Here is a 24,177-nt window from a genome sequence, read left to right as displayed (position 1 = left end):
ATAATAGGGGCTGATGGCTCCTGATGTATGAGATACACCAGAGAGTGCGGGGAGGAGACTGGTCAGATCTCTGGGCTGGTAACACACAGTGACATGATGTCAGGGGGAGAGCAGGAGTATAATAGGGGCTGATGGCTCCTGATGTATGAGATACACCAGAGAGTGCGGGGAGGAGACTGGTCAGATCTCTGGGCTGGTAACACACAGTGACATGATGTGAGGGGGAGAGCAGGAGTATAATAGGGGCTGATGGCTCCTGATGTATGAGATACACAAGAGAGTGTGGGGAGGAGACTGGTCAGATCTCTGGGCTGGTAACACACAGTGACATTATGTGAGGGGGAGAGCAGGAGTATAATAGGGGCTGATGGCTCCTGATGTATGAGATACACCAGAGAGTGCGGGGAGGAGACTGGTCAGATCTCTGGGCTGGTAACACAGTGACATGATGTGAGGGGGAGAGCAGGAGTATAATAGGGGCTGATGGCTCCTGATGTATGAGATACACCAGAGAGTGAGGGGAGGAGACTGGTCAGATCTCTGGTCTGGTAACACACAGTGACATGATGTGAGGGGGAGAGCAGGAGTATAATAGGGGCTGATGGCTCCTGATGTACGAGATACACCAGAGAGTGTGGGGAGGAGACTGGTCAGATCTCTGGGCTGGTAACACAGTGACATGATATGAGGGGAGAGCAGGAGTATAATAGGGGCTGATGGGTCCTGATGTATGAGATACACCAGAGAGTGCGGGGAGGAGACTGGTCAGATCTCTGGGCTGGTAACACAGTGACATGATGTGAGGGGGAGAGCAGGAGTATAATAGGTGCTGATGGCTCCTGATGTGTGAGATACACCAGAGAGTGCGGGGAGGAGACTGGTCAGATCTCTGGGCTGGTAACACACAGTGACATGATGTGAGGGGGAGAGCAGGAGTATAATAGGGGCTGATGGCTCCTGATGTATGAGATACAACAGAGAGTGCGCGGAGGAGACTGGTCAGATCTCTGGGCTGGTAACACACAGTGACATGATGTGAGGGGGAGAGCAGGAGTATAATAGGGGCTGATGGTTACCGATGTATGAGATACACCAGACAGTGCAGGGAGGAGACTGGTCAGATCTCTGGGCTAGTAACACACAGTGACCTGATGTGAGGGGGAGAGCAGGAGTATAATAGGGGCTGATGGCTCCTGATGTATGAGATACACCAGAGAGTGCGGGGAGGAGACTGGTCAGATCTCTGGGCTGGTAACACAGTGACATGATGTGAGGGGGAGAGCAGGAGTATAATAGGGGCTGATGGCTCCTGATGTATGAGATACACCAGAGAGTGCAGGGAGGAGACTGGTCAGATCTCTGGGCTGGTAACACACAGTGACATGATGTGAGGGGAGAGCAGGAGTATAATAGGGGCTGATGGCTCCTGATGTATGAGATACACCAGAGAGTGCGGGGAGGAGACTGGTTAGATCTCTGGGCTGGTAACACACAGTGACATGATGTGAGGGAGAGAGCAGGAGTATAATAGGGGCTGATGGCTCCTGATGTATGAGATACACCAGAGAGTGCGGGGAGGAGACTGGTCAGATCTCTGGGCTGGTAACACACAGTGACATGATGTGAGGGGGTGAACAGGAGTATAATAGGGGCTGATGGCTCCTGATGTATGAGATACACCAGAGAGTGCGGGGAGGAGACTGGTCAGATCTCTGGGCTGGTAACACACAGTGACATGATGTGAGGGGAGAGCAGGAGTATAATAGGGGCTGATGGCTGCTGATGTATGAGATACACCAGAGAGTGCGGGAGGAGACTGGTCAGATCTCTGGGCTGGTAACACACAGTGACATGATGTGAGGGGGAGAGCAGGAGTATAATAGGGGCTGATGGCTCCTGATGTATGAGATATACCAGAGAGTGCGGGGAGGAGACTGGTCAGATCTCTGGGCTGGTAACACACAGTGACATGATGTGAGGGGGAGAGCAGGAGTATAATAGGGGCTGATGGCACCTGATGTATGAGTTACACCAGAGAGTGCGGGGAGGAGACTGGTCAGATCTCTGGGCTGGTAACACACAGTGACATGATGTGAGGGGGAGAGCAGGAGTATAATAGGGGCTGATGGCTCCTGATGTATGAGATACACCAGAGAGTGCGGGGAGGAGACTGGTCAGATCTCTGGGCTGGTAACACACAGTGACATGATGTGAGGGGGAGAGCAGGAGTATAATAGGGGCTGATGGCTCCTGATGTATGAGATACACCAGAGAGTGTGGGGAGGAGACTGGTCAGATCTCTGGGCTGGTAACACACAGTGACATGATGTGAGGGGGAGAGCAGGAGTATAATAGGGGCTGATGGCTCCTGATGTACGAGATACACCAGAGAGTGCGGGGAGGAGACTGGTCAGATCTCTGGGCTGGTAACACACAGTGACATGATGTGAGGGGGAGAGCAGGAGTATAATAGGGGCTGATGGCTCCTGATGTACGAGATACACCAGAGAGTGTGGGGAGGAGACTGGTCAGATCTCTGGGCTGGTAACACACAGTGACATGATGTGAGGGGAGAGCAGGAGTATAATAGGGACTGATGGCTCCTGATGTATGAGATACACCAGAGAGTGCGGGGAGGAGACTGGTCAGATCTCTGGGCTGGTAACACACAGTGACATGATGTGAGGGGGAGAGCAGGAGTATAATAGGGGCTGATGGCTCCTGATGTATGAGATACACCAGAGAGTGTGGGGAGGAGACTGGTCAGATCTCTGGGCTGGTAACACACAGTGACATGATGTGAGGGGGAGAGCAGGAGTATAATAGGGGCTGATGGCTCCTGATGTACGAGATACACCAGAGAGTGCGGGGAGGAGACTGGTCAGATCTCTGGGCTGGTAACACAGTGACATGATGTGAGGGGGAGAGCAGGAGTATAATAGGGGCTGATGGCTCCTGATGTACGAGATACACCAGAGAGTGCGGGGAGGAGACTGGTCAGATCTCTGGGCTGGTAACACACAGTGACATGATGTCAGGGGGAGAGCAGGAGTATAATAGGGGCTGATGGCTCCTGATGTATGAGATACACCAGAGAGTGCGGGGAGGAGACTGGTCAGATCTCTGGGCTGGTAACACACAGTGACATGATGTCAGGGGGAGAGCAGGAGTATAATAGGGGCTGATGGCTCCTGATGTATGAGATACACCAGAGAGTGCGGGGAGGAGACTGGTCAGATCTCTGGGCTGGTAACACACAGTGACATGATGTGAGGGGGAGAGCAGGAGTATAATAGGGGCTGATGGCTCCTGATGTATGAGATACACAAGAGAGTGTGGGGAGGAGACTGGTCAGATCTCTGGGCTGGTAACACACAGTGACATTATGTGAGGGGGAGAGCAGGAGTATAATAGGGGCTGATGGCTCCTGATGTATGAGATACACCAGAGAGTGCGGGGAGGAGACTGGTCAGATCTCTGGGCTGGTAACACAGTGACATGATGTGAGGGGGAGAGCAGGAGTATAATAGGGGCTGATGGCTCCTGATGTATGAGATACACCAGAGAGTGAGGGGAGGAGACTGGTCAGATCTCTGGTCTGGTAACACACAGTGACATGATGTGAGGGGGAGAGCAGGAGTATAATAGGGGCTGATGGCTCCTGATGTACGAGATACACCAGAGAGTGTGGGGAGGAGACTGGTCAGATCTCTGGGCTGGTAACACAGTGACATGATATGAGGGGAGAGCAGGAGTATAATAGGGGCTGATGGGTCCTGATGTATGAGATACACCAGAGAGTGCGGGGAGGAGACTGGTCAGATCTCTGGGCTGGTAACACAGTGACATGATGTGAGGGGGAGAGCAGGAGTATAATAGGTGCTGATGGCTCCTGATGTGTGAGATACACCAGAGAGTGCGGGGAGGAGACTGGTCAGATCTCTGGGCTGGTAACACACAGTGACATGATGTGAGGGGGAGAGCAGGAGTATAATAGGGGCTGATGGCTCCTGATGTATGAGATACAACAGAGAGTGCGCGGAGGAGACTGGTCAGATCTCTGGGCTGGTAACACACAGTGACATGATGTGAGGGGGAGAGCAGGAGTATAATAGGGGCTGATGGTTACCGATGTATGAGATACACCAGACAGTGCAGGGAGGAGACTGGTCAGATCTCTGGGCTAGTAACACACAGTGACCTGATGTGAGGGGGAGAGCAGGAGTATAATAGGGGCTGATGGCTCCTGATGTATGAGATACACCAGAGAGTGCGGGGAGGAGACTGGTCAGATCTCTGGGCTGGTAACACAGTGACATGATGTGAGGGGGAGAGCAGGAGTATAATAGGGGCTGATGGCTCCTGATGTATGAGATACACCAGAGAGTGCAGGGAGGAGACTGGTCAGATCTCTGGGCTGGTAACACACAGTGACATGATGTGAGGGGAGAGCAGGAGTATAATAGGGGCTGATGGCTCCTGATGTATGAGATACACCAGAGAGTGCGGGGAGGAGACTGGTTAGATCTCTGGGCTGGTAACACACAGTGACATGATGTGAGGGAGAGAGCAGGAGTATAATAGGGGCTGATGGCTCCTGATGTATGAGATACACCAGAGAGTGCGGGGAGGAGACTGGTCAGATCTCTGGGCTGGTAACACACAGTGACATGATGTGAGGGGGTGAACAGGAGTATAATAGGGGCTGATGGCTCCTGATGTATGAGATACACCAGAGAGTGCGGGGAGGAGACTGGTCAGATCTCTGGGCTGGTAACACACAGTGACATGATGTGAGGGGAGAGCAGGAGTATAATAGGGGCTGATGGCTGCTGATGTATGAGATACACCAGAGAGTGCGGGAGGAGACTGGTCAGATCTCTGGGCTGGTAACACACAGTGACATGATGTGAGGGGGAGAGCAGGAGTATAATAGGGGCTGATGGCTCCTGATGTATGAGATATACCAGAGAGTGCGGGGAGGAGACTGGTCAGATCTCTGGGCTGGTAACACACAGTGACATGATGTGAGGGGGAGAGCAGGAGTATAATAGGGGCTGATGGCTCCTGATGTATGAGATACACCAGAGAGTGCGGGGAGGAGACTGGTCAGATCTCTGTGCTGGTAACACAGTGACATTATGTGAGGGTGAGAGCAGGAGTATAATAGGGGCTGATGGCTCCTGATGTGTGAGATACACCAGAGAGTGCGGGGAGGAGACTGGTCAGATCTCTGGGCTGGTAACACACAGTGACATGATGTGAGGGGAGAGCAGGAGTATAATAGGGGCTGATGGCTCCTGATGTGTGAGATACACCAGAGAGTGCAGGGAGGAGACTGGTCAGATCTCTGGGCTGGTAACACACAGTGACATGATGTGAGGGGGAGAGCAGGAGTATAATAGGGGCTGATGGCTCCTGATGTATGAGATACACCAGAGAGTGCGGGGAGGAGACTGGTCAGATCTCTGGGCTGGTAACACACAGTGACATGATGTGAGGGGGAGAGCAGGAGTATAATAGGGGCTGATGGCTCCTGATGTATGAGATACACCAGAGAGTGCGGGGAGGAGACTGGTCAGATCTCTGGGCTGGTAACACACAGTGACATGATGTGAGGGGGAGAGCAGGAGTATAATAGGGGCTGATGGCTCCTGATGTATGAGATACACCAGAGAGTGCAGGGAGGAGACTGGTCAGATCTCTGGGCTGGTAACACACAGTGACATGATGTGAGGGGGAGAGCAGGAGTATAATAGGGGCTGATGGATCCTGACTCCCCTACTGAATAGATATATTTGATTCATTAGTCTGTAGTAACAGAACAAGTAGAATATGTGACTCTATTCTGTAAAAACTGTGTATTACTCACCTGTGCTGATATCTGTAGGGTTTTCCTGCTCCTTTAAATACTGATCACTCCTCACATCCGTCTCTTCCTCATTCTGTACAGTATGGACTTTATTATCAATCAAATGTTCTCTCTAAATAACGAAGCAAACACTTTAATTGGTGTACATTAATTAACATCTCCGTGTATAAAACACAGAGAATGACATTTTATAGGATGCGATTTGCAGGGGAAACAAAAAAAATCGCATTTTCTACCGCGCGCACATTCTGAACTGGCGATTTTTAGTAACACTTACATTCGCATCCAGATGTTTTCCCGTTATGAAGTATACAATTCTCAAATTTAATGGGATGCAAGTTTTGGTAAATGTTACTAAAAATCGACAAACAAATAGACCAGGTTCTGACAGGCGAATCTGACGGAACCCTGCACGGATCATTGAGATCTGTGCCTGGTTCTGTGTTAAAATATGTGTAAAAGATTAAATAAAAAAAAACAAATGGCGTAGGGTCCCCCCTCCTGAGCATAACCAGCCTCGGGCTCATTGAGCAAGACCTGGTTCCAAAAATACGGGGTACAAAAAGCGTAGGGGTCCCCCGTATTTCTGAACCGAGCCCTGAAATCCAAAAAATGGGGGACCAAAAAATCTGGGGGTCCCCCTTTTTTGGTACCAGCATCGGGCTCCAACAGCCCGCGGTGTCATGCCACAGCCGGGGGACACTTTTTACATAAGGTCCCCTGGGCGAAACATGAGCACCGTGGCTGGTCAGCCCTGGCCCCCCAATAAAGGGACCCTCCCAAGGCTTCCCCCGTCCAAGGCTGAAGCCCGGGGCTGTCACCGGCAGGATATGGTTAAGTCAGCCATACAAAACATTGCTTTTTGCATGCTGGGACTTGGCAAACCACAACTCCCAGCATGCAGGGCATTAATGGGCCCCCTTGGACTTGTAGTCCACCTGCAAAAACAATGTTAACAAAAACACAGACACAGAGAACAGGAAACAGTCTCCGTCTGACTCCTGCAGCAGCTCACCCTGCACTGACAACGCTGTGATCACGGAGAATCGCGCTGTGAGAGAGGTGCAGAAGCTCTCAGCCCTGATTGGCTGTAGACGTCTCCATAAAAAAAAGTTTTACTGTTCTCTGTGTCTGTTTTTTTTAACTGACATTTTTTTAACATTCTTTTTACAGGTGGACTACAAGTCAAAGGGGGCCCATTAATGCCCCGCATGCTGGAACTTGTGGTTCACAAAGTCCACCTATAAAAAGCAATTTTTTTAAACTTTGCATGGGATTCAGACAATGATACAGTCATCACCCAAACACATCCGCCAGTGTTACTGTATAATGTCCCATTCCCAGCAGTCACCTCTCCGGTCACATCCCCGGTGTTACTGTATAATGTCCCATTCCCAGCAGTCACCTCTCCGGTCACATCCCCCGGTGTTACTGTATAACGTCCCATTCCCAGCAGTCACCTCTCCAGTCACATCCCCCGGTGTTACTGTATAACGTCCCATTCCCAGCAGTCACCTCTCCGGTCACATCCCCCGGTGTTACTGTATAACGTCCCATTCCCAGCAGTCACCTCTCCGGTCACATCCCCCGGTGTTACCGTATAACGTCCCATTCCCAGCAGTCACCTCTCCGGTCACATCCCCCGGTGTTACTGTATAACGTCCCATTCCCAGCAGTCACCTCTCCGGTCACATCCCCCAGTGTTACTGTATAACGTCCCATTCCCAGCAGTCACATCTCCGGTCACATCCCACGGTGTTACTGTATAACGTCCCATTCCCAGCAGTCACCTCCCGAGTCACATCCCCGGTGTTACTGTATAAGGTCCCATTCCCAGCAGTCACCTCTCCTGTCACATCCCCCGGTGTTACTGTATAATGCCCCATTCCCAGCAGTCACCTCTCCGGTCACATCCCCCGATGTTACTGTATAACGTCCCATTCCCAGCAGTCACATCTCCGGTCACATCCCCCCGGTGTTACTGTATAACGTCCCATTCCCAGCAGTCACCTCTCCTGTCACATCCCCCGGTGTTACTGTATAATGTCCCATTCCCAGCAGTCACCTCTCCGGTCACATCCCCCGGTGTTACTGTATAATGCCCCATTCCCAGCAGTCACCTCTCCTGTCACATTCCCCGGTGTTACTGTATAACGTCCCATTCCCAGCAGTCACCTCTCCGGTCACATCCCCCGGTGTTACTGTATAATGCCCCATTCCCAGCAGTCACCTCTCCTGTCACATTCCCCGGTGTTACTGTATAACATCCCATTCCCAGCAGTCACATCTCCGGTCACATCCCACGGTGTTACTGTATAACGTCCCATTCCCAGCAGTCACCTCCCGAGTCACATCCCCGGTGTTACTGTATAACGTCCCATTCCCAGCAGTCACCTCTCCGGTCACATCCCCCGGTGTTACAGTATAACGTCCCATTCCCAGCAGTCACCTCTCCGGTCACATCCCTCGGTGTTACTGTATAACGTCCCATTCTCAGCAGTCACCTCTCCGGTCACATCCCCCGGTGTTACTGTATAATGTCCCATTCTCAGCAGTCACCTCTCCGGTCACATCCCCCGGTGTTACTGTATAATGTCCCATTCCCATCAGTCACCTCTCTGGTCACATCCCCCGGTGTTACTGTACAACGTCCCATTCCCAGCAGTCATCTCTCTGGTCACATCCCCCGATGTTACTGTATAGCATCCCATTACCAGCAGTCACCTCTCCGGTCACATCCCCCGGTGTTACTGTACAACATCCCATTCCCAGCAGTCATCTCTCCGGTCACATCCCCCGGTGTTACTGTACAACGTCCCATTCCCATCAGTCACTTCTACGGTCACATCCCCCGGTGTTACTGTATAAAGTCCCATTCCCAGCAGTCACTTCTACGGTCACATCCCCCGGTGTTACTGTATAACGTCCCATTCCCAGCAGCCACCTCTCCGGTCACATCCCCTGGTGTTACTGTATAACTTCCCATTCCCAGCAGTCACCTCTCCGGTCACATCCCCCGGTGTTACTGTATAACGTCCCATTCCCAGCAGTCACCTCTTTGGTCACATCCCCCGGTGTTACTGTATAACGTCCCATTCCAAGCAGTCACCTCTCTGGTCACATCCCCGGTGTTACTGTATAACGTCACATTCCCAGCAGTCACCTCTCCGGTCACATCCCTCGGTGTTACTGTATAACGTCCCATTCCCAGCAGTCACCTCTCCGGTCACATCCCTCGGTGTTACTGTATAACGTCCTATTCTCAGCAGTCACCTCATCGGTCACATCCCCCGGTGTTACTGTATAATGTCCCATTCTCAGCAGTCACCTCTCCGGTCACATCCCCCGGTGTTACAGTATAACGTCCCATTCTCACTAGTCACCTCTCCGGTCACATCCCCCGGTGTTACTGTATAATGTCCCATTCCCATCAGTCACTTCTCCGGTCACATTCCCCGGTGTTACTGTACAACATCCCATTCCCAGCAGTCATCTCTCCGGTCACATCCCCCGATGTTACTGTATAGCATCCCATTACCAGCAGTCACCTCTCCGGTCACATCCCCCGGTGTTACTGTACAACGTCCCATTCCCAGCAGTCATCTCTCCGGTCACATCCTCCGGTGTTACTGTACAACGTCCCATTCCCAGCAGTCACCTCTCCGGTTACATTCCCCCGTGTTACTGTATAACGTCCCATTCCCAGCAGTCACCTCTCCGGTCACATCCCCGGTGTTACTGTATAACGTCCCATTCCCAGCAGTCACCTCTCCAGTCAGCAGCTGAATGATCTTGTTGGTGAGTTCCAGGATCTTCTGGTCATTGTGCCTCTCATGTATCAGTGAGTGAGGTGGAGGCACTGTGATGGGGCTCTGGGTGCTGCTCCGTCCTCCTGACACACAGGGACGACTGCTGGGTGTCTCACACTCACCGGATGTCTTCTTCACTACTGTGTAACCCTGTGTATTGGGGTAGACATCAAATATAATTATATACAATCCCAGATCCCCTCACGTTCCTGTAGTATTACTATAGATATAAGTGATGTCACTGTCACCTCCCGGGTCACGTCCCTGTATTATTACTATAGATATAAGTGATGTCACTGTCACCTCCCGGGTCACGTCCCTGTATTATTACTATAGATATAAGTGATGTCACTGTCACCTCCCCGGTCACGTCCCTGTATTATTACTATAGATATAAGTGATGTCACCTCCCCGGTAACGTCCCTGTAATATTACTATAGATATAAGTGATGTCACTGTCACCTCCCCGGTCATGTCCCTGTATTATTACTATTGATATATGTGATGTCACTGTCACCTCCCCGGTCACGTCCCTGTATTATTACTATAGATATAAGTGATGTCAATGTCACCTCCCTGGTCACATCCCGTATTATTACTATAGATAAAAGTGATGTCACTGTCACTTCCCCGGTCACGTCCCTGTATTATTACTATAGATATAAGTGATGTCACTGTCACCTCCCCGGTCACGTCCCTGTATTATTACTATAGATATAAGTGATGCCAATGTCACTTCCCCGGTCACATCCCTGCATTATTACTATAGATATAAGTGATGTCACTGTCACATCCCAGGTCACATCCCTGTATTATTACTATAGATATAAGTGATCTCACTGTCACTTCCCCGGTCACGTCCCTGTATTATTACTATAGATATAAGTGATGTCACTGTCACCTCCCCGGTCACGTCCCTGTATTATTACTATAGATATAAGTGATGTCACTGTCACCTCCCCGGTCACATCCCGTATTATTACTATAGATATAAGTGATGTCACTGTCACTTCCCCGGTCACTTCTCTTTATTATTACTATAGATATAAGTGATGTCACTGTCACCTCCCCGGTCACGTCCCTGTATCATTACTATAAATATAAGTGATGTCACTGTCACCTCCCCGGTCACGTCCCTGTATTATTACTATAGATATAAGTGATGTCACTGTGACCTCCCTGTATTATTACCATAGATATAAGTGATGTCACCTCCCTGTATTATTACTATAGATATAAGTGATGTCACGGTCACCTCCCTGGTCACGTCCCTGTATTATTACTATAGATATAAGTGATGTCACTGTCACCTCCCCGGTCACGTCCCTGAATCATTACTATAGATATAAGTGATGTCACTGTCACCTCCCCGGTCACGTCCCTGTATTATTACTATAGATATAAGTGATGTCACTGTGACCTCCCTGGTCACGTCTCTGTATTATTACTATAGATATAAGTGATGTCACTGTCACCTCCCTGTAGTATTACTATAGATATAAGTGATGTCACTGTCACCTCCCCGGTCACCTCCCTGTATTATTACTATAGCTATAAGTGATGTCACTGTCACCTCCCCGGTCACGTCCCTGTATTATTACTATAGATATAAGTGATGTCACCTCCCTGTATTATTACTATAGATATAAGTGATGTCACTGTCACCTCCCCGGTCCCGTCCCTGTATTATTACTATAGATATAAGTGATGTCACTGTCACCTCCCCGGTCACATCCCTGTATTATTACTATAGATATAAGTGATGTCACTCTCTCCTTCCCGGTCACATCCCTGTATTATTACTATAGATATAAGTGATGTCACTGTCACCTCCCCGGTCACGTCCCTGTATTATTACTATAGATATAAGTGATGTCACTGTCACCTCCCCGGTCAGCAGGTAGATGATCTCCAGGGTGATAGTTATTATCCTCTCAGTCCTGGGACTCCTGTCCGTCTCCATCCTCAGGGAATCAGTGAGAATACAGAACGTGTGACGTGTAATAAAGACTCTGGTTCCTCACAGCTGGAGCGCCTAGGAATAAATATAATACATATAACACGTCACAGACAGCATGTAACACAGATATGTAACATGGGGTCACCAGTAAGGCAACAGAGTAACAGTAACCTGGATACACTTCACAAGCTGTATACTAATATTAACAGGACACCACAGGCTGCTCCCCCTGTATAATAACAGGACACCACATGCTGGTCCTCCTGTATAATAACAGGATACCACATGCTGCTCCCCCTGTATAATAATAACAGGATACCACAGGCTGCTCCCCCAGTATAATAATAACAACAGGACACCACAGGCTGCTCCCCCAGTATAATAATAACAATAACAGGGCACCACAGGCTGCTCCCCCTGTATAATAACAAAACACCACAGGTTGCTCCCCCTGTATAATAACAAGACACCACAGGCTGCTTCCCCTGTATAATAATAATAATAACAACAACCGAATACCACAGGCTGCTCCACCGGTAAAATAATAATAACAGGACACCACAGGCTACTCCCCCTGTATAATAACAGGACACCACAGGCTGCTCACCCTGTACATTAATAACAGGACACCACAGGCTGCTTCCACTGTATTATATTAACAGGACACCACAGGCTGCTCCCCTTGTATAATAATAACAGGACACCACAGGCTACTCCCCCTGTATAATAATAATTATAACAGGACACTACATACTGCTCCCCCTGTATAATAATAACAGGACACCACAGGCTGCTCTTCATGTATAATAATAATAACAGGACACCACAGGCTACTCCCCCTGTATAATAATAATAACAGGACACCACAGGCTGCTCCCCCTGTATAATAATAACAGGACACCACAGGCTACTCCCCCTGTATAATAATAATAATAATAACAGGACACCACAGGCTGCTCCCCCTGAATAATAATAATAACAACAACAACAGGACACCACAGGCTGCTCCCCTGTATAATAATAACAGGACACCACAGGCTGCTCCCCCTGTATAATAGTAACAGGACACCACAGTCTGCTCACCCTGGATAATAATAATAGGACACCATATGCTGCTCCACCTGTATATTTACCAGATTTTTGATCTTTGCTTCCCACAGTGACCCGGACGTGAAACCAAGAACAAACCTAAAACGCATACCGGCAGTGTTTTTTTTCCTGGAACGCGGAAGTAGGTTGGAATTGGACCGCACAATCCAGAAGTGTGTTGCTGGAACGCGGAAGTAGTGTGGACCGCACAGACCGGAAGTGGCGTGTCCCGTGCTCCGGAGGTGTCCCGCTGCAGAGGGCTCCGGCCTGGGGTTCCCAGCTGTGTGTGTGGAGGATGATTAGTGATATAGGGGGCGGTATATGAGTGCAGGACCCCCCTCCCCCCGCGGTGACTGCTCTGCATGGTAACCCCTTAGTGACCAGACTTCCTGTTACCATGGTAGTGAGTGTCCCCATAGTGTGTGTATGCTGGGAGGCCTATGGTGGCACTGTGCAGCCAGCTACATTGTGTACAGCTGGTGATGTCCCCTGACAGGTGGTGATATCCCTGTTCTGTCTGTGTGATGTGCTCATTGTCCCTGTGCCCCCCTGTGTGTTACCGTCCTGTGCCTCCCTGTGTGTTACCGTCCTGTGCCCCCCTGTGTGTTACCGTCCTGTGCCGCCCCCTGTGTGTTACCGTCCTGTGCCCCCTGTGTGTTACCGTCCTGTGCCCCCCCTGTGTGTTACCGTCCTGTGCCCCCTGTGTGTGTTACCGTCCTGTGCCCCCCTGTGTGTTACCATACTGTGCCCCTCCGTGTGTGTTACTGTCCTGTGCCTCCCCCCCCTGTGTGTTACCGTCCTGTGCCCCCCGTGTGTTACCGTTCTGTGCCCCCTGTGTGTGTTACCGTCCTGTGCCCCCTGTGTGTGTTACCGTCCTGTGCCCCCCATGTGTGTTACTGTCCTGTGCCCCCCTGTGTGTTACCTTCCTGTGCTCTCCTGTGTTACCGTCCTGTGCCCCCTTGTGTGTTACAGTACTGTGCCCCGTGTGTTACCATCCTGTGCCCCCTGTGTGTTACCGTCCTGTGCCCCCCTGTGTGATACCGTCCTGTGCCCCCATGTGATACCGTCCTGTGCCCCCCTGTGTGATACATGGTATGGCAGTGGCTGGGAGGTAACGTGGGTGGCTAGTATGATGCATGGAGATGGATTGTCCTACAGACATGTCACTGATAGTGGCACAGCCAATCACACGGTTCCTGCCATAGGGCGGCACTGGGGGTGGTGACTAAGGATGAAGCAGGGGATAATGCAGGATCTGTAGTCACCAGGGAAGGGCTGGACAGCAGCATCCGCCCAACGTCATGCCAACTAGGTCATACTTCACCATCCACGTGGGCATAAAGTTATATTATAAGTGTGCCCAAAGCGAGGGGATTTGGTGCACTTATACCATCCACGTGGGCATAGTTATAATATAATAGTGTGCCCAAAGCGGGGGTCGTGGCGCACTTATACCATCCACGTGGGCAAAGTTATATTATAATAGTGTGCCCGAAGCGAGGGGATGTGGCACTTATACCATCCACGTGGGCATAGTTATATTATAATAGTGTGCCCAAAGCGGGGGTCGTGGTGCACTTATACCATCCACGTGGGCATAAAGTTATATTATAATAGTGTGCCTGAAGCGAGGGGTCGTGGCGCACATATACATCCACGTGGGCATAGTTATATTATAAGTTTGCCCGAAATGAGGGGATGTGGCGCACTTATACCATCCACGTGGGCATAGTTATATTATAATAATGTGCCTGAAGCGAGGGGACGTGGGGCACTTATACTACATGGGCCGTGTAATGTACAGTGGTCAGGTGGAGCGTCGGGTACCCTAAGCAACATAGCGTCCTGCAGTTCTCTTACCCGATGCAGTATACAGTACAGTACAAGCTCGGGCAGATGGGCCGTGTAATGTACAGTGGTCAGGTGGAGCGTCCGGGTCCCCTAAGCAACATAGCGTCCTGCAGTTCTTATACCCGACGCAGTATACAGTACAGTGCAAGCTCGGGCAGATGGGCCGTGTAATGTACAGTGGTCAGGTGGAGCGTCCGGGTCCCCTAAGCAACATAGCGACCTGCAGTTCTCTTACCCGATGCAGTATACAGTACAGTACAAGCTTGGGCAGATGGGCTGTGTAATGTACAGTGGTCAGGTGGAGCATCCGGGTTCCCTAAGCAACATAGCGTCCTGCAGTTCTCTTACCCGATGCAGTATACAGTACAGTACAAGCTTGGGCAGATGGGCTGTGTAATGTACAGTGGTCAGGTGGAGCGTCCGGGTCCCCTAAGCAACATAGCGTCCTGCAGTTCTCTTACCCGATGCAGTATACAGTACAGTGCAAGCTCGGGCAGATGGGCCGTGTAATGTACAGTGGTCAGGTGGAGCGTCCGGGTCCCCTAAGCAACATAGCGTCCTGCAGTTCTCATACCCGATGCAGTATACAGTACAGTACAAGCTCAGGCAGATGGGCCGTGTAATGTACAGTGGTCAGGTGGAGCGTCCGGGTCCCCTAAGCAACATAGCGTCCTGCAGTTCTCTTACCCGATGCAGTATACAGTACAGTACAAGCTCAGGCAGATGGGCCGTGTAATGTACAGTGGTCAGGTGGAGCGTCCGGGTCCCCTAAGCAACATAGCGTCCTGCAGTTCTCATACCCGATGCAGTATACAGTACAGTACAAGCTCAGGCAGATGGGCCGTGTAATGTACAGTGGTCAGGTGGAGCGTCCGGGTCCCCTAACCAACATAGCGACCTGCAGTTCTCTTACCCGATGCAGTATACAGTACAGTACAAGCTCGGGCAGATGGGCCGTGTAATGTACAGTGGTCAGGTGGAGCGTCCGGGTTCCCTAAGCAACATAGCGACCTGCAGTTCTCATACCCGATGCAGTATACAGTACAGTACAAGCTCGGGCAGATGGGCCGTGTAATGTACAGTGGTCAGGTGGAGCGTCGGGTCCCCTAAGCAACATATCGACCTGCAGTTCTCTTACCCGATGCAGTATACAGTACTGTACAAGCTTGGGCAGATGGGTCGTGTAATGTACAGTGGTCAGGTGGAGCGTCCGGGTTCCCTAAGCAACATAGCGACCTGCAGTTCTCTTACCCGATGCAGTATACAGTACAGTACAAGCTCGGGCAGATGGGCCGTGTAATGTACAGTGGTCAGGTGGAGCGTCGGGTCCCCTAAGCAACATATCGACCTGCAGTTCTCTTACCCGATGCAGTATACAGTACTGTACAAGCTTGGGCAGATGGGTCGTGTAATGTACAGTGGTCAGGTGGAGCGTCCGGGTCCCCTAAGCAACATAGCGACCTGCAGTTCTCATACCCGATGCAGTATACAGTACAGTACAAGCTCGGGCAGATGGGCCGTGTAATGTACAGTGGTCAGGTGGAGCGTCGGGTCCCCTAAGCAACATAGCATCCTGCAGTTCTCTTACCCGATGCAGTATACAGTACAGTACAAGCTCGGGCAGATGGGCCGTGTAATGTACAGTGGTCAGGTGGAGCGTCCGGGTCCCCTAAGCAACATAGCGTCCTGCAGTTCTCTTACCCGATGCAGTATACAGTACAGTACAAGCTCGGGCAGATGGGCCGTGTAATGTACAGTGGTCAGGTGGAGCGTCCGGGTCCCCTAGACAACATAGCGTCCTGCAGTTCTCATACCCGATGCAGTATACAGTACAAGCTCGGGCAGGTGGGCCATGTAATGTACAGTGGTCAGGTGGAGCGCCCGGGTCCCCTAAGCAACATAGCATCCTGCAGTTCTCTTACCCGATGCAGTATACAGTACAGTACAAGCTCCGGCAGATGGGCCGTGTAATGTACAGTGGTCAGGTGGAGCGTCCGGGTCCCCTAAGCAACATAGCATCCTGCAGTTCTCTTACCCGATGCAGTATACAGTACAGTACAAGCTCGGGCAGATGGGCCGTGTAATGTACAGTGGTCAGGTGGAGCGTCCGGGTCCCCTAAGCAACATAGCGTCCTGCAGTTCTCTTAACTGATGCAGTATAAAGTACAGTACAAGCTCGGGCAGATGGGCCGTGTAATGTACAGTGGTCAGGTGGAGCGTCCGGGTCCCCTCAGCAACATAGCGTCCTGCAGTTCTCTTACCCGATGCAGTATACAGTACAGTACAAGCTCGGGCAGATGGGCCGTGTAATGTACAGTGGTCAGGTGGAGCGTCCGGGTCTCCTCAGCAACATAGCGTCCTGCAGTTCTCTTACCCGATGCAGTATACAGTACAGTACAAGCTCGGGCAGATGGGCCGTGTAATGTACAATGGTCAGGTGGAGCGTCCGGGTCCCCTAAGCAACATAGCGACCTGCAGTTCTCTTACCCGATGCAGTATACAGTACCGTACAAGCTCGGGCAGATGGGCCGTGTAATGTACAGTGGTCAGGTGGAGCGTCCGGGTCCCCTAAGCAACATAGCGTCCTGCAGTTCTTTTACCCGATGCAGTATACAGTACAGTACAAGCTCGGGCAGATGGGCTGTGTAATGTACAGTGGTCAGGTGGATTGTCCGGGTCCCCTAGAAAACGGGATGCAGTTAAAATCCCGGCGTTCGGGATCCCGGCGTTCAGAATCCCGACGCCGGAATCCCGACCGCTGAAATCCCGACACATTCTCCCTCCTGGGGTGTCCACGACACCCCTGGAGGGAGAATAAATTAGTGTGCCGAGCGTAGCGAGGCACCGGGCCCGCTGCGTGGCGAGCGCAGCGAGCCCGCAAGGGGGGGCGATCCACGTCCCCCCCTTGTCGGGATTTTGGCTGTCGGGATTCTGAACGCCGGGATCCCGACCGCCGGGATTCAATACTGAATCCCTAGAAAACATAGCGCCCTGCAGTTCTCTTACCCGATGCAGTATACAGGACAGTACAAGCTCGGGCAGATGGGCCGTGTAATGTACAGTGGTCAGGTGGAGCGTCCGGGTCCCCTAAGCAACATAGCATCCTGCAGTTCTCTTACCCGAAGCAGTATACAGGACAGTACAAGCTCGGGCAGATGGGCCGTGTAATGTACAGTGGTCAGGTGGAGCGTCCGGGTCCCCTAAGCAACATAGCGTTCTGCAGTTCTCTTACCTGATGCAGTATACAGTACAGTACAAGCTCGGGCAGATGGGCCGTGTAATGTACAGTGGTCAGGTGAAGCGTCCGGGTCCCCTAAGCAACATACGTCCTGCAGTTCTCTTACCCGATGCAGTATACAGTACAGTACAAGCTCGGGCAGATGGGCCGTGTAATGTACAGTGGTCAGGTGGAGCGTCCGGGTCCCCTCAGCAACATAGCGTCCTGCAGTTCTCTTACCCGATGCAGTATACAGTACAGTACAAGCTCGGGCAGATGGGCCGTGTAATGTACAATGGTCAGGTGGAGCGTCCGGGTCCCCTAAGCAACATAGCGACCTGCAGTTCTCTTACCCGATGCAGTATACAGTACCGTACAAGCTCGGGCAGATGGGCCGTGTAATGTACAGTGGTCAGGTGGAGCGTCCGGGTCCCCTAAGCAACATAGCGTCCTGCAGTTCTTTTACCCGATGCAGTATACAGTACCGTACAAGCTCGGGCAGATGAGCCGTGTAATGTACAGCGGTCAGGTGGAGCATCCGGGTCCCCTAGAAAACATAGCGCCCTGCAGTTCTCTTACCCGATGCAGTATACAGGACAGTACAAGCTCGGGCAGATGGGCCGTGTAATGTACAGTGGTCAGGTGGAGCGTCCGGGTCCCCTAAGCAACATAGCATCCTGCAGTTCTCTTACCCGATGCAGTATACAGTACAGTACAAGCTCGAGCAGATGGGCCGTGTAATGTACAGTGGTCAGGTGGAGCGTCCGGGTCCCCTAGAAAACATAGCGCCCTGCAGTTCTCTTACCCGATGCAGTATACAGTACAGTACAAGCTCCGGAAGATGGGCCGTGTAATGTACAGTGGTCAGGTGGAGCGTCCGGGTCCCCTAGAAAACATAGCGTGCTGCAGTTCTGTTATCTGATGCAGTATACAGTACAGTACAAGCTCGGGCAGATGGGCCGTGTAATGTACAGTGGTCAGATGGAGCGTCCGGGTCCCCTCAGCAATATAGCGTCCTGCAGTTCTCTTACCCGATGCAGTATACAGGACAGTACAAGCTCCGGCAGATGGGCCGTGTAATGTACAGTGGTCAGGTGGAGCGTCCGGGTCCCCTAAGCAACATAGCGTCCTGCAGTTCTCTTACCCGATGCAGTATAAAGTACAGTACAAGCTCAGGCAGATGGGCCGTGTAATTTACAGTGGTCAGGTGGAGCGTCCGGGTCCCCTCAGCAACATAGCGTCCTGCAGTTCTTTTACCCGATGCAGTATACAGTACAGTACAAGCTCGGGCAGATGGGCCGTGTAATGTACAGTGGTCAGGTGGAGCGTCCGGGTCCCCTCAGCAACATAGCGTCCTGCAGTTCTCTTACCCGATGCAGTATACAGTACAGTACAAGCTCGGGCAGATGGGCCGTGTAATGTACAGTGGTCAGGTGGAGCGTCCGGGTCCCCTCAGCAACATAGCGTCCTGCAGTTCTCTTACCCGATGCAGTATACAGTACAGTACAAGCTCGGGCAGATGGGCCGTGTAATGTACAATGGTCAGGTGGAGCGTCCGGGTCCCCTAAGCAACATAGTGACCTGCAGTTCTCTTACCCGATGCAGTATACAGTACCGTACAAGCTCGGGCTGATGGGCCGTGTAATGTACAGTGGTCAGGTGGAGCGTCCGGGTCCCCTAAGCAACATAGCGTCCTGCAGTTCTCTTACCCGATGCAGTATACAGTACCGTACAAGCTCGGGCAGATGGGCCGTGTAATGTACAGTGGTCAGGTGGAGCGTCCGGGTCCCCTCAGCAACATAGCGTCCTGCAGTTCTCTTACCCGATGCAGTATACAGTACAGTACAAGCTCGGGCAGATGGGCCGTGTAATGTACAATGGTCAGGTGGAGCGTCCGGGTCCCCTAAGCAACATAGTGACCTGCAGTTCTCTTACCCGATGCAGTATACAGTACCGTACAAGCTCGGGCAGATGGGCCATGTAATGTACAGTGGTCAGGTGGAGCGTCCGGGTCCCCTAAGCAACATAGCGTCCTGCAGTTCTCTTACCCGATGCAGTATACAGTACCGTACAAGCTCGGGCAGATGAGCCGTGTAATGTACAGTGGTCAGGTGGAGCGTCCGGGTCCCCTAACCAACATAGCGTCCTGCAGTTCTCTTACCCGATGCAGTATACAGTACAGTACAAGCTCGGGCAGATGGGCCGTGTAATGTACAGTGGTCAGGTGGAGCGTCCGGGTCCCCTCAGCAACATAGCGTCCTGCAGTTCTCTTACCCGATGCAGTATACAGTACAGTACAAGCTCGGGCAGATGGGCCGTGTAATGTACAATGGTCAGGTAGAGCGTCCAGGTCCCCTAAGCAACATAGTGACCTGCAGTTCTCTTACCCGATGCAGTATACAGTACTGTACAAGCTCGGGCAGATGGGCCGTGTAATGTACAGTGGTCAGGTGGAGCGTCCGGGTCCCCTAAGCAACATAGCGTCCTGCAGTTCTCTTACCCGATGCAGTATACAGTACCGTACAAGCTCGGGCAGATGAGCCGTGTAATGTACAGTGGTCAGGTAGAGCGTCCGGGTCCCCTAGAAAACATAGCGCCCTGCAGTTCTCTTACCCGATGCAGTATACAGGACAGTACAAGCTCGGGCAGATGGGCCGTGTAATGTACAGTGGTCAGGTGGAGCGTCCGGGTTCCCTAGAAAACATAGCGTGCTGCAGTTCTGTTATCCGATGCAGTATACAGTACAAGCTCCGGCAGATGGGCCGTGTAATGTACAGTGGTCAGGTGGAGCGTCCGGGTCCCCTAAGCAACATAGCGTCCTGTAGTTCTCTTACCCAATGCAGTATACAGTACAAGCTCGGGCAGATGGGCCGTGTAATGTACAGTGGTCAGATGGAGCGTCCGGGTCCCCTCAGCAACATAGCGTCCTGCAGTTCTCTTACCCGATGCAGTATACAGTACAGTACAAGCTCGGGCAGATGGGCCGTGTAATGTACAGTGGTCAGGTGGAGCGTCCGGGTCCCCTCAGCAACATAGCGTCCTGCAGTTCTCTTACCCGATGCAGTATACAGTACAGTACAAGCTCGGGCAGATGGGCCGTGTAATGTACAATGGTCAGGTGGAGCGTCCGGGTCCCCTAAGCAACATAGCGTCCTGCAGTTCTCTTACCCGATGCAGTATACAGTACCGTACAAGCTCGGGCAGATGGGCCGTGTAATGTACAGTGGTCAGGTGGAGCGTCCGGGTCCCCTCAGCAACATAGCGGCCTGCAGTTCTCTTACCCGATGCAGTATACAGTACAGTACAAGCTCGGGCAGATGGGCCGTGTAATGTACAATGGTCAGGTGGAGCGTCCGGGTCCCCTAAGCAACATAGTGACCTGCAGTTCTCTTACCCGATGCAGTATACAGTACCGTACAAGCTCGGGCAGATGGGCCGTGTAATGTACAGTGGTCAGGTGGAGCGTCCGGGTCCCCTAAGCAACATAGCGTCCTGCAGTTCTCTTACCCAATGCAGTATACAGTACCGTACAAGCTCGGGCAGATGGGCCGTGTAATGTACAGTGGTCAGGTGGAGCGTCCGGGTCTCCTAACCAACATAGCGTCCTGCAGTTCTCTTACCCGATGCAGTATACAGTACAGTACAAGCTCGGGCAGATGAGCCGTGTAATGTACAGTGGTCAGGTGGAGCGTCCGGGTCCCCTAAACAACATAGCGTCCTGCAGTTCTCTTACCCGATGCAGTATACAGTACAGTACAAGCTCGGGCAGATGGGCCGTGTAATGTACAGTGGTCAGGTGGAGCGTCCGGGTCCCCTAAGCAACATAGCGTCCTGCAGTTCTCTTACCCGATGCAGTATACAGTACCGTACAAGCTCGGGCAGATGGGCCGTGTAATGTACAGTGGTCAGGTGGAGCATCCGAGTCCCCTAAGTAACATAGCGTCCTGCAGTTCTCTTACCCGATGCAGTATACAGTACCGTACAAGCTCGGGCAGATGGGCCGTGTAATGTACAGTGGTCAGGTGGAGCGTCCGGGTCCCCTAACCAACATAGCGTCCTGCAGTTCTCTTACCCGATGCAGTATACAGTACCGTACAAGCTCGGGCAGATGAGCCGTGTAATGTACAGTGGTCAGGTAGAGCGTCCGGGTCCCCTGCAGTTCTCTTACCCGATGCAGTATACAGGACAGTACAAGCTCGGGCAGATGGGCCGTGTAATGTACAGTGGTCAGGTGGAGCGTCCGGGTCACCTAAGCAACATAGCGTCCTGCAGTTCTCTTACCCGATGCAGTATACAGTACAGTACAAGCTCGGGCAGATGGGCCGTGTAATGTACAGTGGTCAGGTGGAGTGTCCGGGTCCCCTAAGCTACATAGCGTCCTGCAGTTCTCTTACCCAATGCGGTATACAGTACAGTACAAGCTCGGGCAGATGGGCCATGTAATGTACAGTGGTCAGGTGGAGCGTCCTGGTCCCCTAAGCAACATAGCGTCCTGCAGTTCTCTTACCCGATGCAGTATACAGGACAGTACAAGCTCGGGCAGATGGGCCGTGTAATGTACAGTGGTCAGGTGGATTGTCCGGGTCCCCTAAGCAACATAGCGTCCTGCAGTTCTCTTACCCGATGCAGTATACAGGACAGTACAAGCTCGGGCAGATGGGCCGTATAATGTACAGTGGTCAGGTGGAGCATCCGGGTCCCCTATGCAACATATCGTCCTGCAGTTTTCTTACCCGATGCAGTATACAGTACCGTACAAGCTCGGGCAGATGAGCCGTGTAATGTACAGTGGTCAGGTAGAGCGTCCGGGTCCCCTGCAGTTCTCTTACCCGATGCAGTATACAGGACAGTACAAGCTCTGGCAGATGGGCCGTGTAATGTACAGTGGTCAGGTGGAGCATCCGGGTCCCCTAAGCAACATAGCGTCCTGCAGTTCTCATACCCGATGCAGTATACAGTACAGTACAAGCTCGGGCAGATGGGCCGTGTAATGTACAGTGGTCAGGTGGAGCGTCCGGGTCACCTAAGCAACATAGCGTCCTGCAGTTCTCTTACCCGATGCAGTATACAGGACAGTACAAGCTCGGGCAGATGGGCCGTGTAATGTACAGTGGTCAGGTGGAGTGTCCGGGTCCCCTAAGCTACATAGCGTCCTGCAGTTCTCTTACCCAATGCGGTATACAGTACAGTACAAGCTCGGGCAGATGGGCCGTGTAATGTACAGTGGTCAGGTGGAGCGTCCGGGTCCCCTAAGCAACATAGCGACCTGCAGTTCTCTTACCCGATGCAGTATACAGTACAGTACAAGCTCGGGCAGATGGGCCGTGTAATGTACAGTGGTCAGGTGGATTGTCCGGGTCCCCTAAGCAACATAGCGTCCTGCAGTTCTCTTACCTGATGCTGTATACAGTACAGTACAAGCTCGGGCAGATGGGCCGTGTAATGTACAGTGGTCAGGTGGAGTGTCCGGGTCCCCTAAGCAACATAGCGTCCTGCAGTTCTCTTACCCGATGCAGTATACAGGACAGTACAAGCTCGGGCAGATGGGCCGTGTAATGTACAGTGGTCAGGTGGAGCATCCGGGTTCCCTAAGCAACATAGCGTCCTGCAGTTCTCTTACCCGATGCAGTATACAGTACAGTACAAGCTCGGGCAGATGGGCCGTGTAATGTACAGTGGTCAGGTGGATTGTCCGGGTCCCCTAAGCAACATAGCGTCCTGCAGTTCCCTTACCCGATGCAGTATACAGTACAGTACAAGCTCGGGCAGATGGGCCGTGTAATGTACAGTGGTCAGGTGGAGTGTCCGGGTTCCCTAAGCAACATAGCGTCCTGCAGTTCTCATACCCGATGCAGTATACAGTACAGTACAAGCTCGGGCAGATGGGCCGTGTAATGTACAGTGGTCAGGTGGAGCGTCCGGGTCACCTAAGCAACATAGCGTCCTGCAGTTCTCTTACCCGATGCAGTATACAGGACAGTACAAGCTCGGGCAGATGGGCCGTGTAATGTACAGTGGTCAGGTGGAGTGTCCGGGTCCCCTAAGCTACATAGCGTCCTGCAGTTCTCTTACCCAATGCGGTATACAGTACAGTACAAGCTCGGGCAGATGGGCCGTGTAATGTACAGTGGTCAGGTGGAGCGTCCGGGTCCCCTAAGCAACATAGCGTCCTGCAGTTCTCTTACCCGATGCAGTATACAGTACAGTACAAGCTCGGGCAGATGGGCCGTGTAATGTACAGTGGTCAGGTGGATTGTCCGGGTCCCCTAAGCAACATAGCGTCCTGCAGTTCTCTTACCTGATGCTGTATACAGTACAGTACAAGCTCGGGCAGATGGGCCGTGTAATGTACAGTGGTCAGGTGGAGTGTCCGGGTCCC

General features: G+C 52.0%; 1 protein-coding gene across 4 annotated transcripts in view; it reads right to left on the bottom strand.

The window, feature by feature from the left end:
- LOC146009829 (uncharacterized) overlaps positions 1–24,177 on the bottom strand; it is a 110,821-nt gene that overhangs the window by 8,296 nt on the left and 78,348 nt on the right. The window contains exons 1-4 of one of the 4 annotated variants that reach the window (XM_083150350.1): positions 12,843–12,983; positions 11,567–11,716; positions 9,640–9,831; positions 5,873–5,984 (exon numbers count right to left, since the gene is read on the bottom strand). In XM_083150350.1, the coding sequence (XP_083006476.1) occupies positions 5,873–5,984; positions 9,640–9,831; positions 11,567–11,644 (382 nt within the window). In that variant the 5' untranslated portion in view covers positions 11,645–11,716; positions 12,843–12,983. Of the gene's footprint in view, positions 1–5,872; positions 5,985–9,639; positions 9,832–11,566; positions 11,717–12,724; positions 12,984–24,177 lie in introns of those variants that run through there. The other 3 variants (XM_083150348.1, XM_083150349.1, XM_083150347.1) reach the window with 3 other exon arrangements.

This window comes from Crinia signifera, chromosome 6 (assembly GCF_055691185.1).
Source record: "Crinia signifera chromosome 6, ASM5569118v1, whole genome shotgun sequence".
Classification (NCBI taxonomy): Eukaryota; Metazoa; Chordata; class Amphibia; order Anura; family Myobatrachidae; genus Crinia; species Crinia signifera.
Note: the sequence above shows the minus strand (reverse complement) of the source record. Positions and strands in the feature narration are given on the sequence as shown.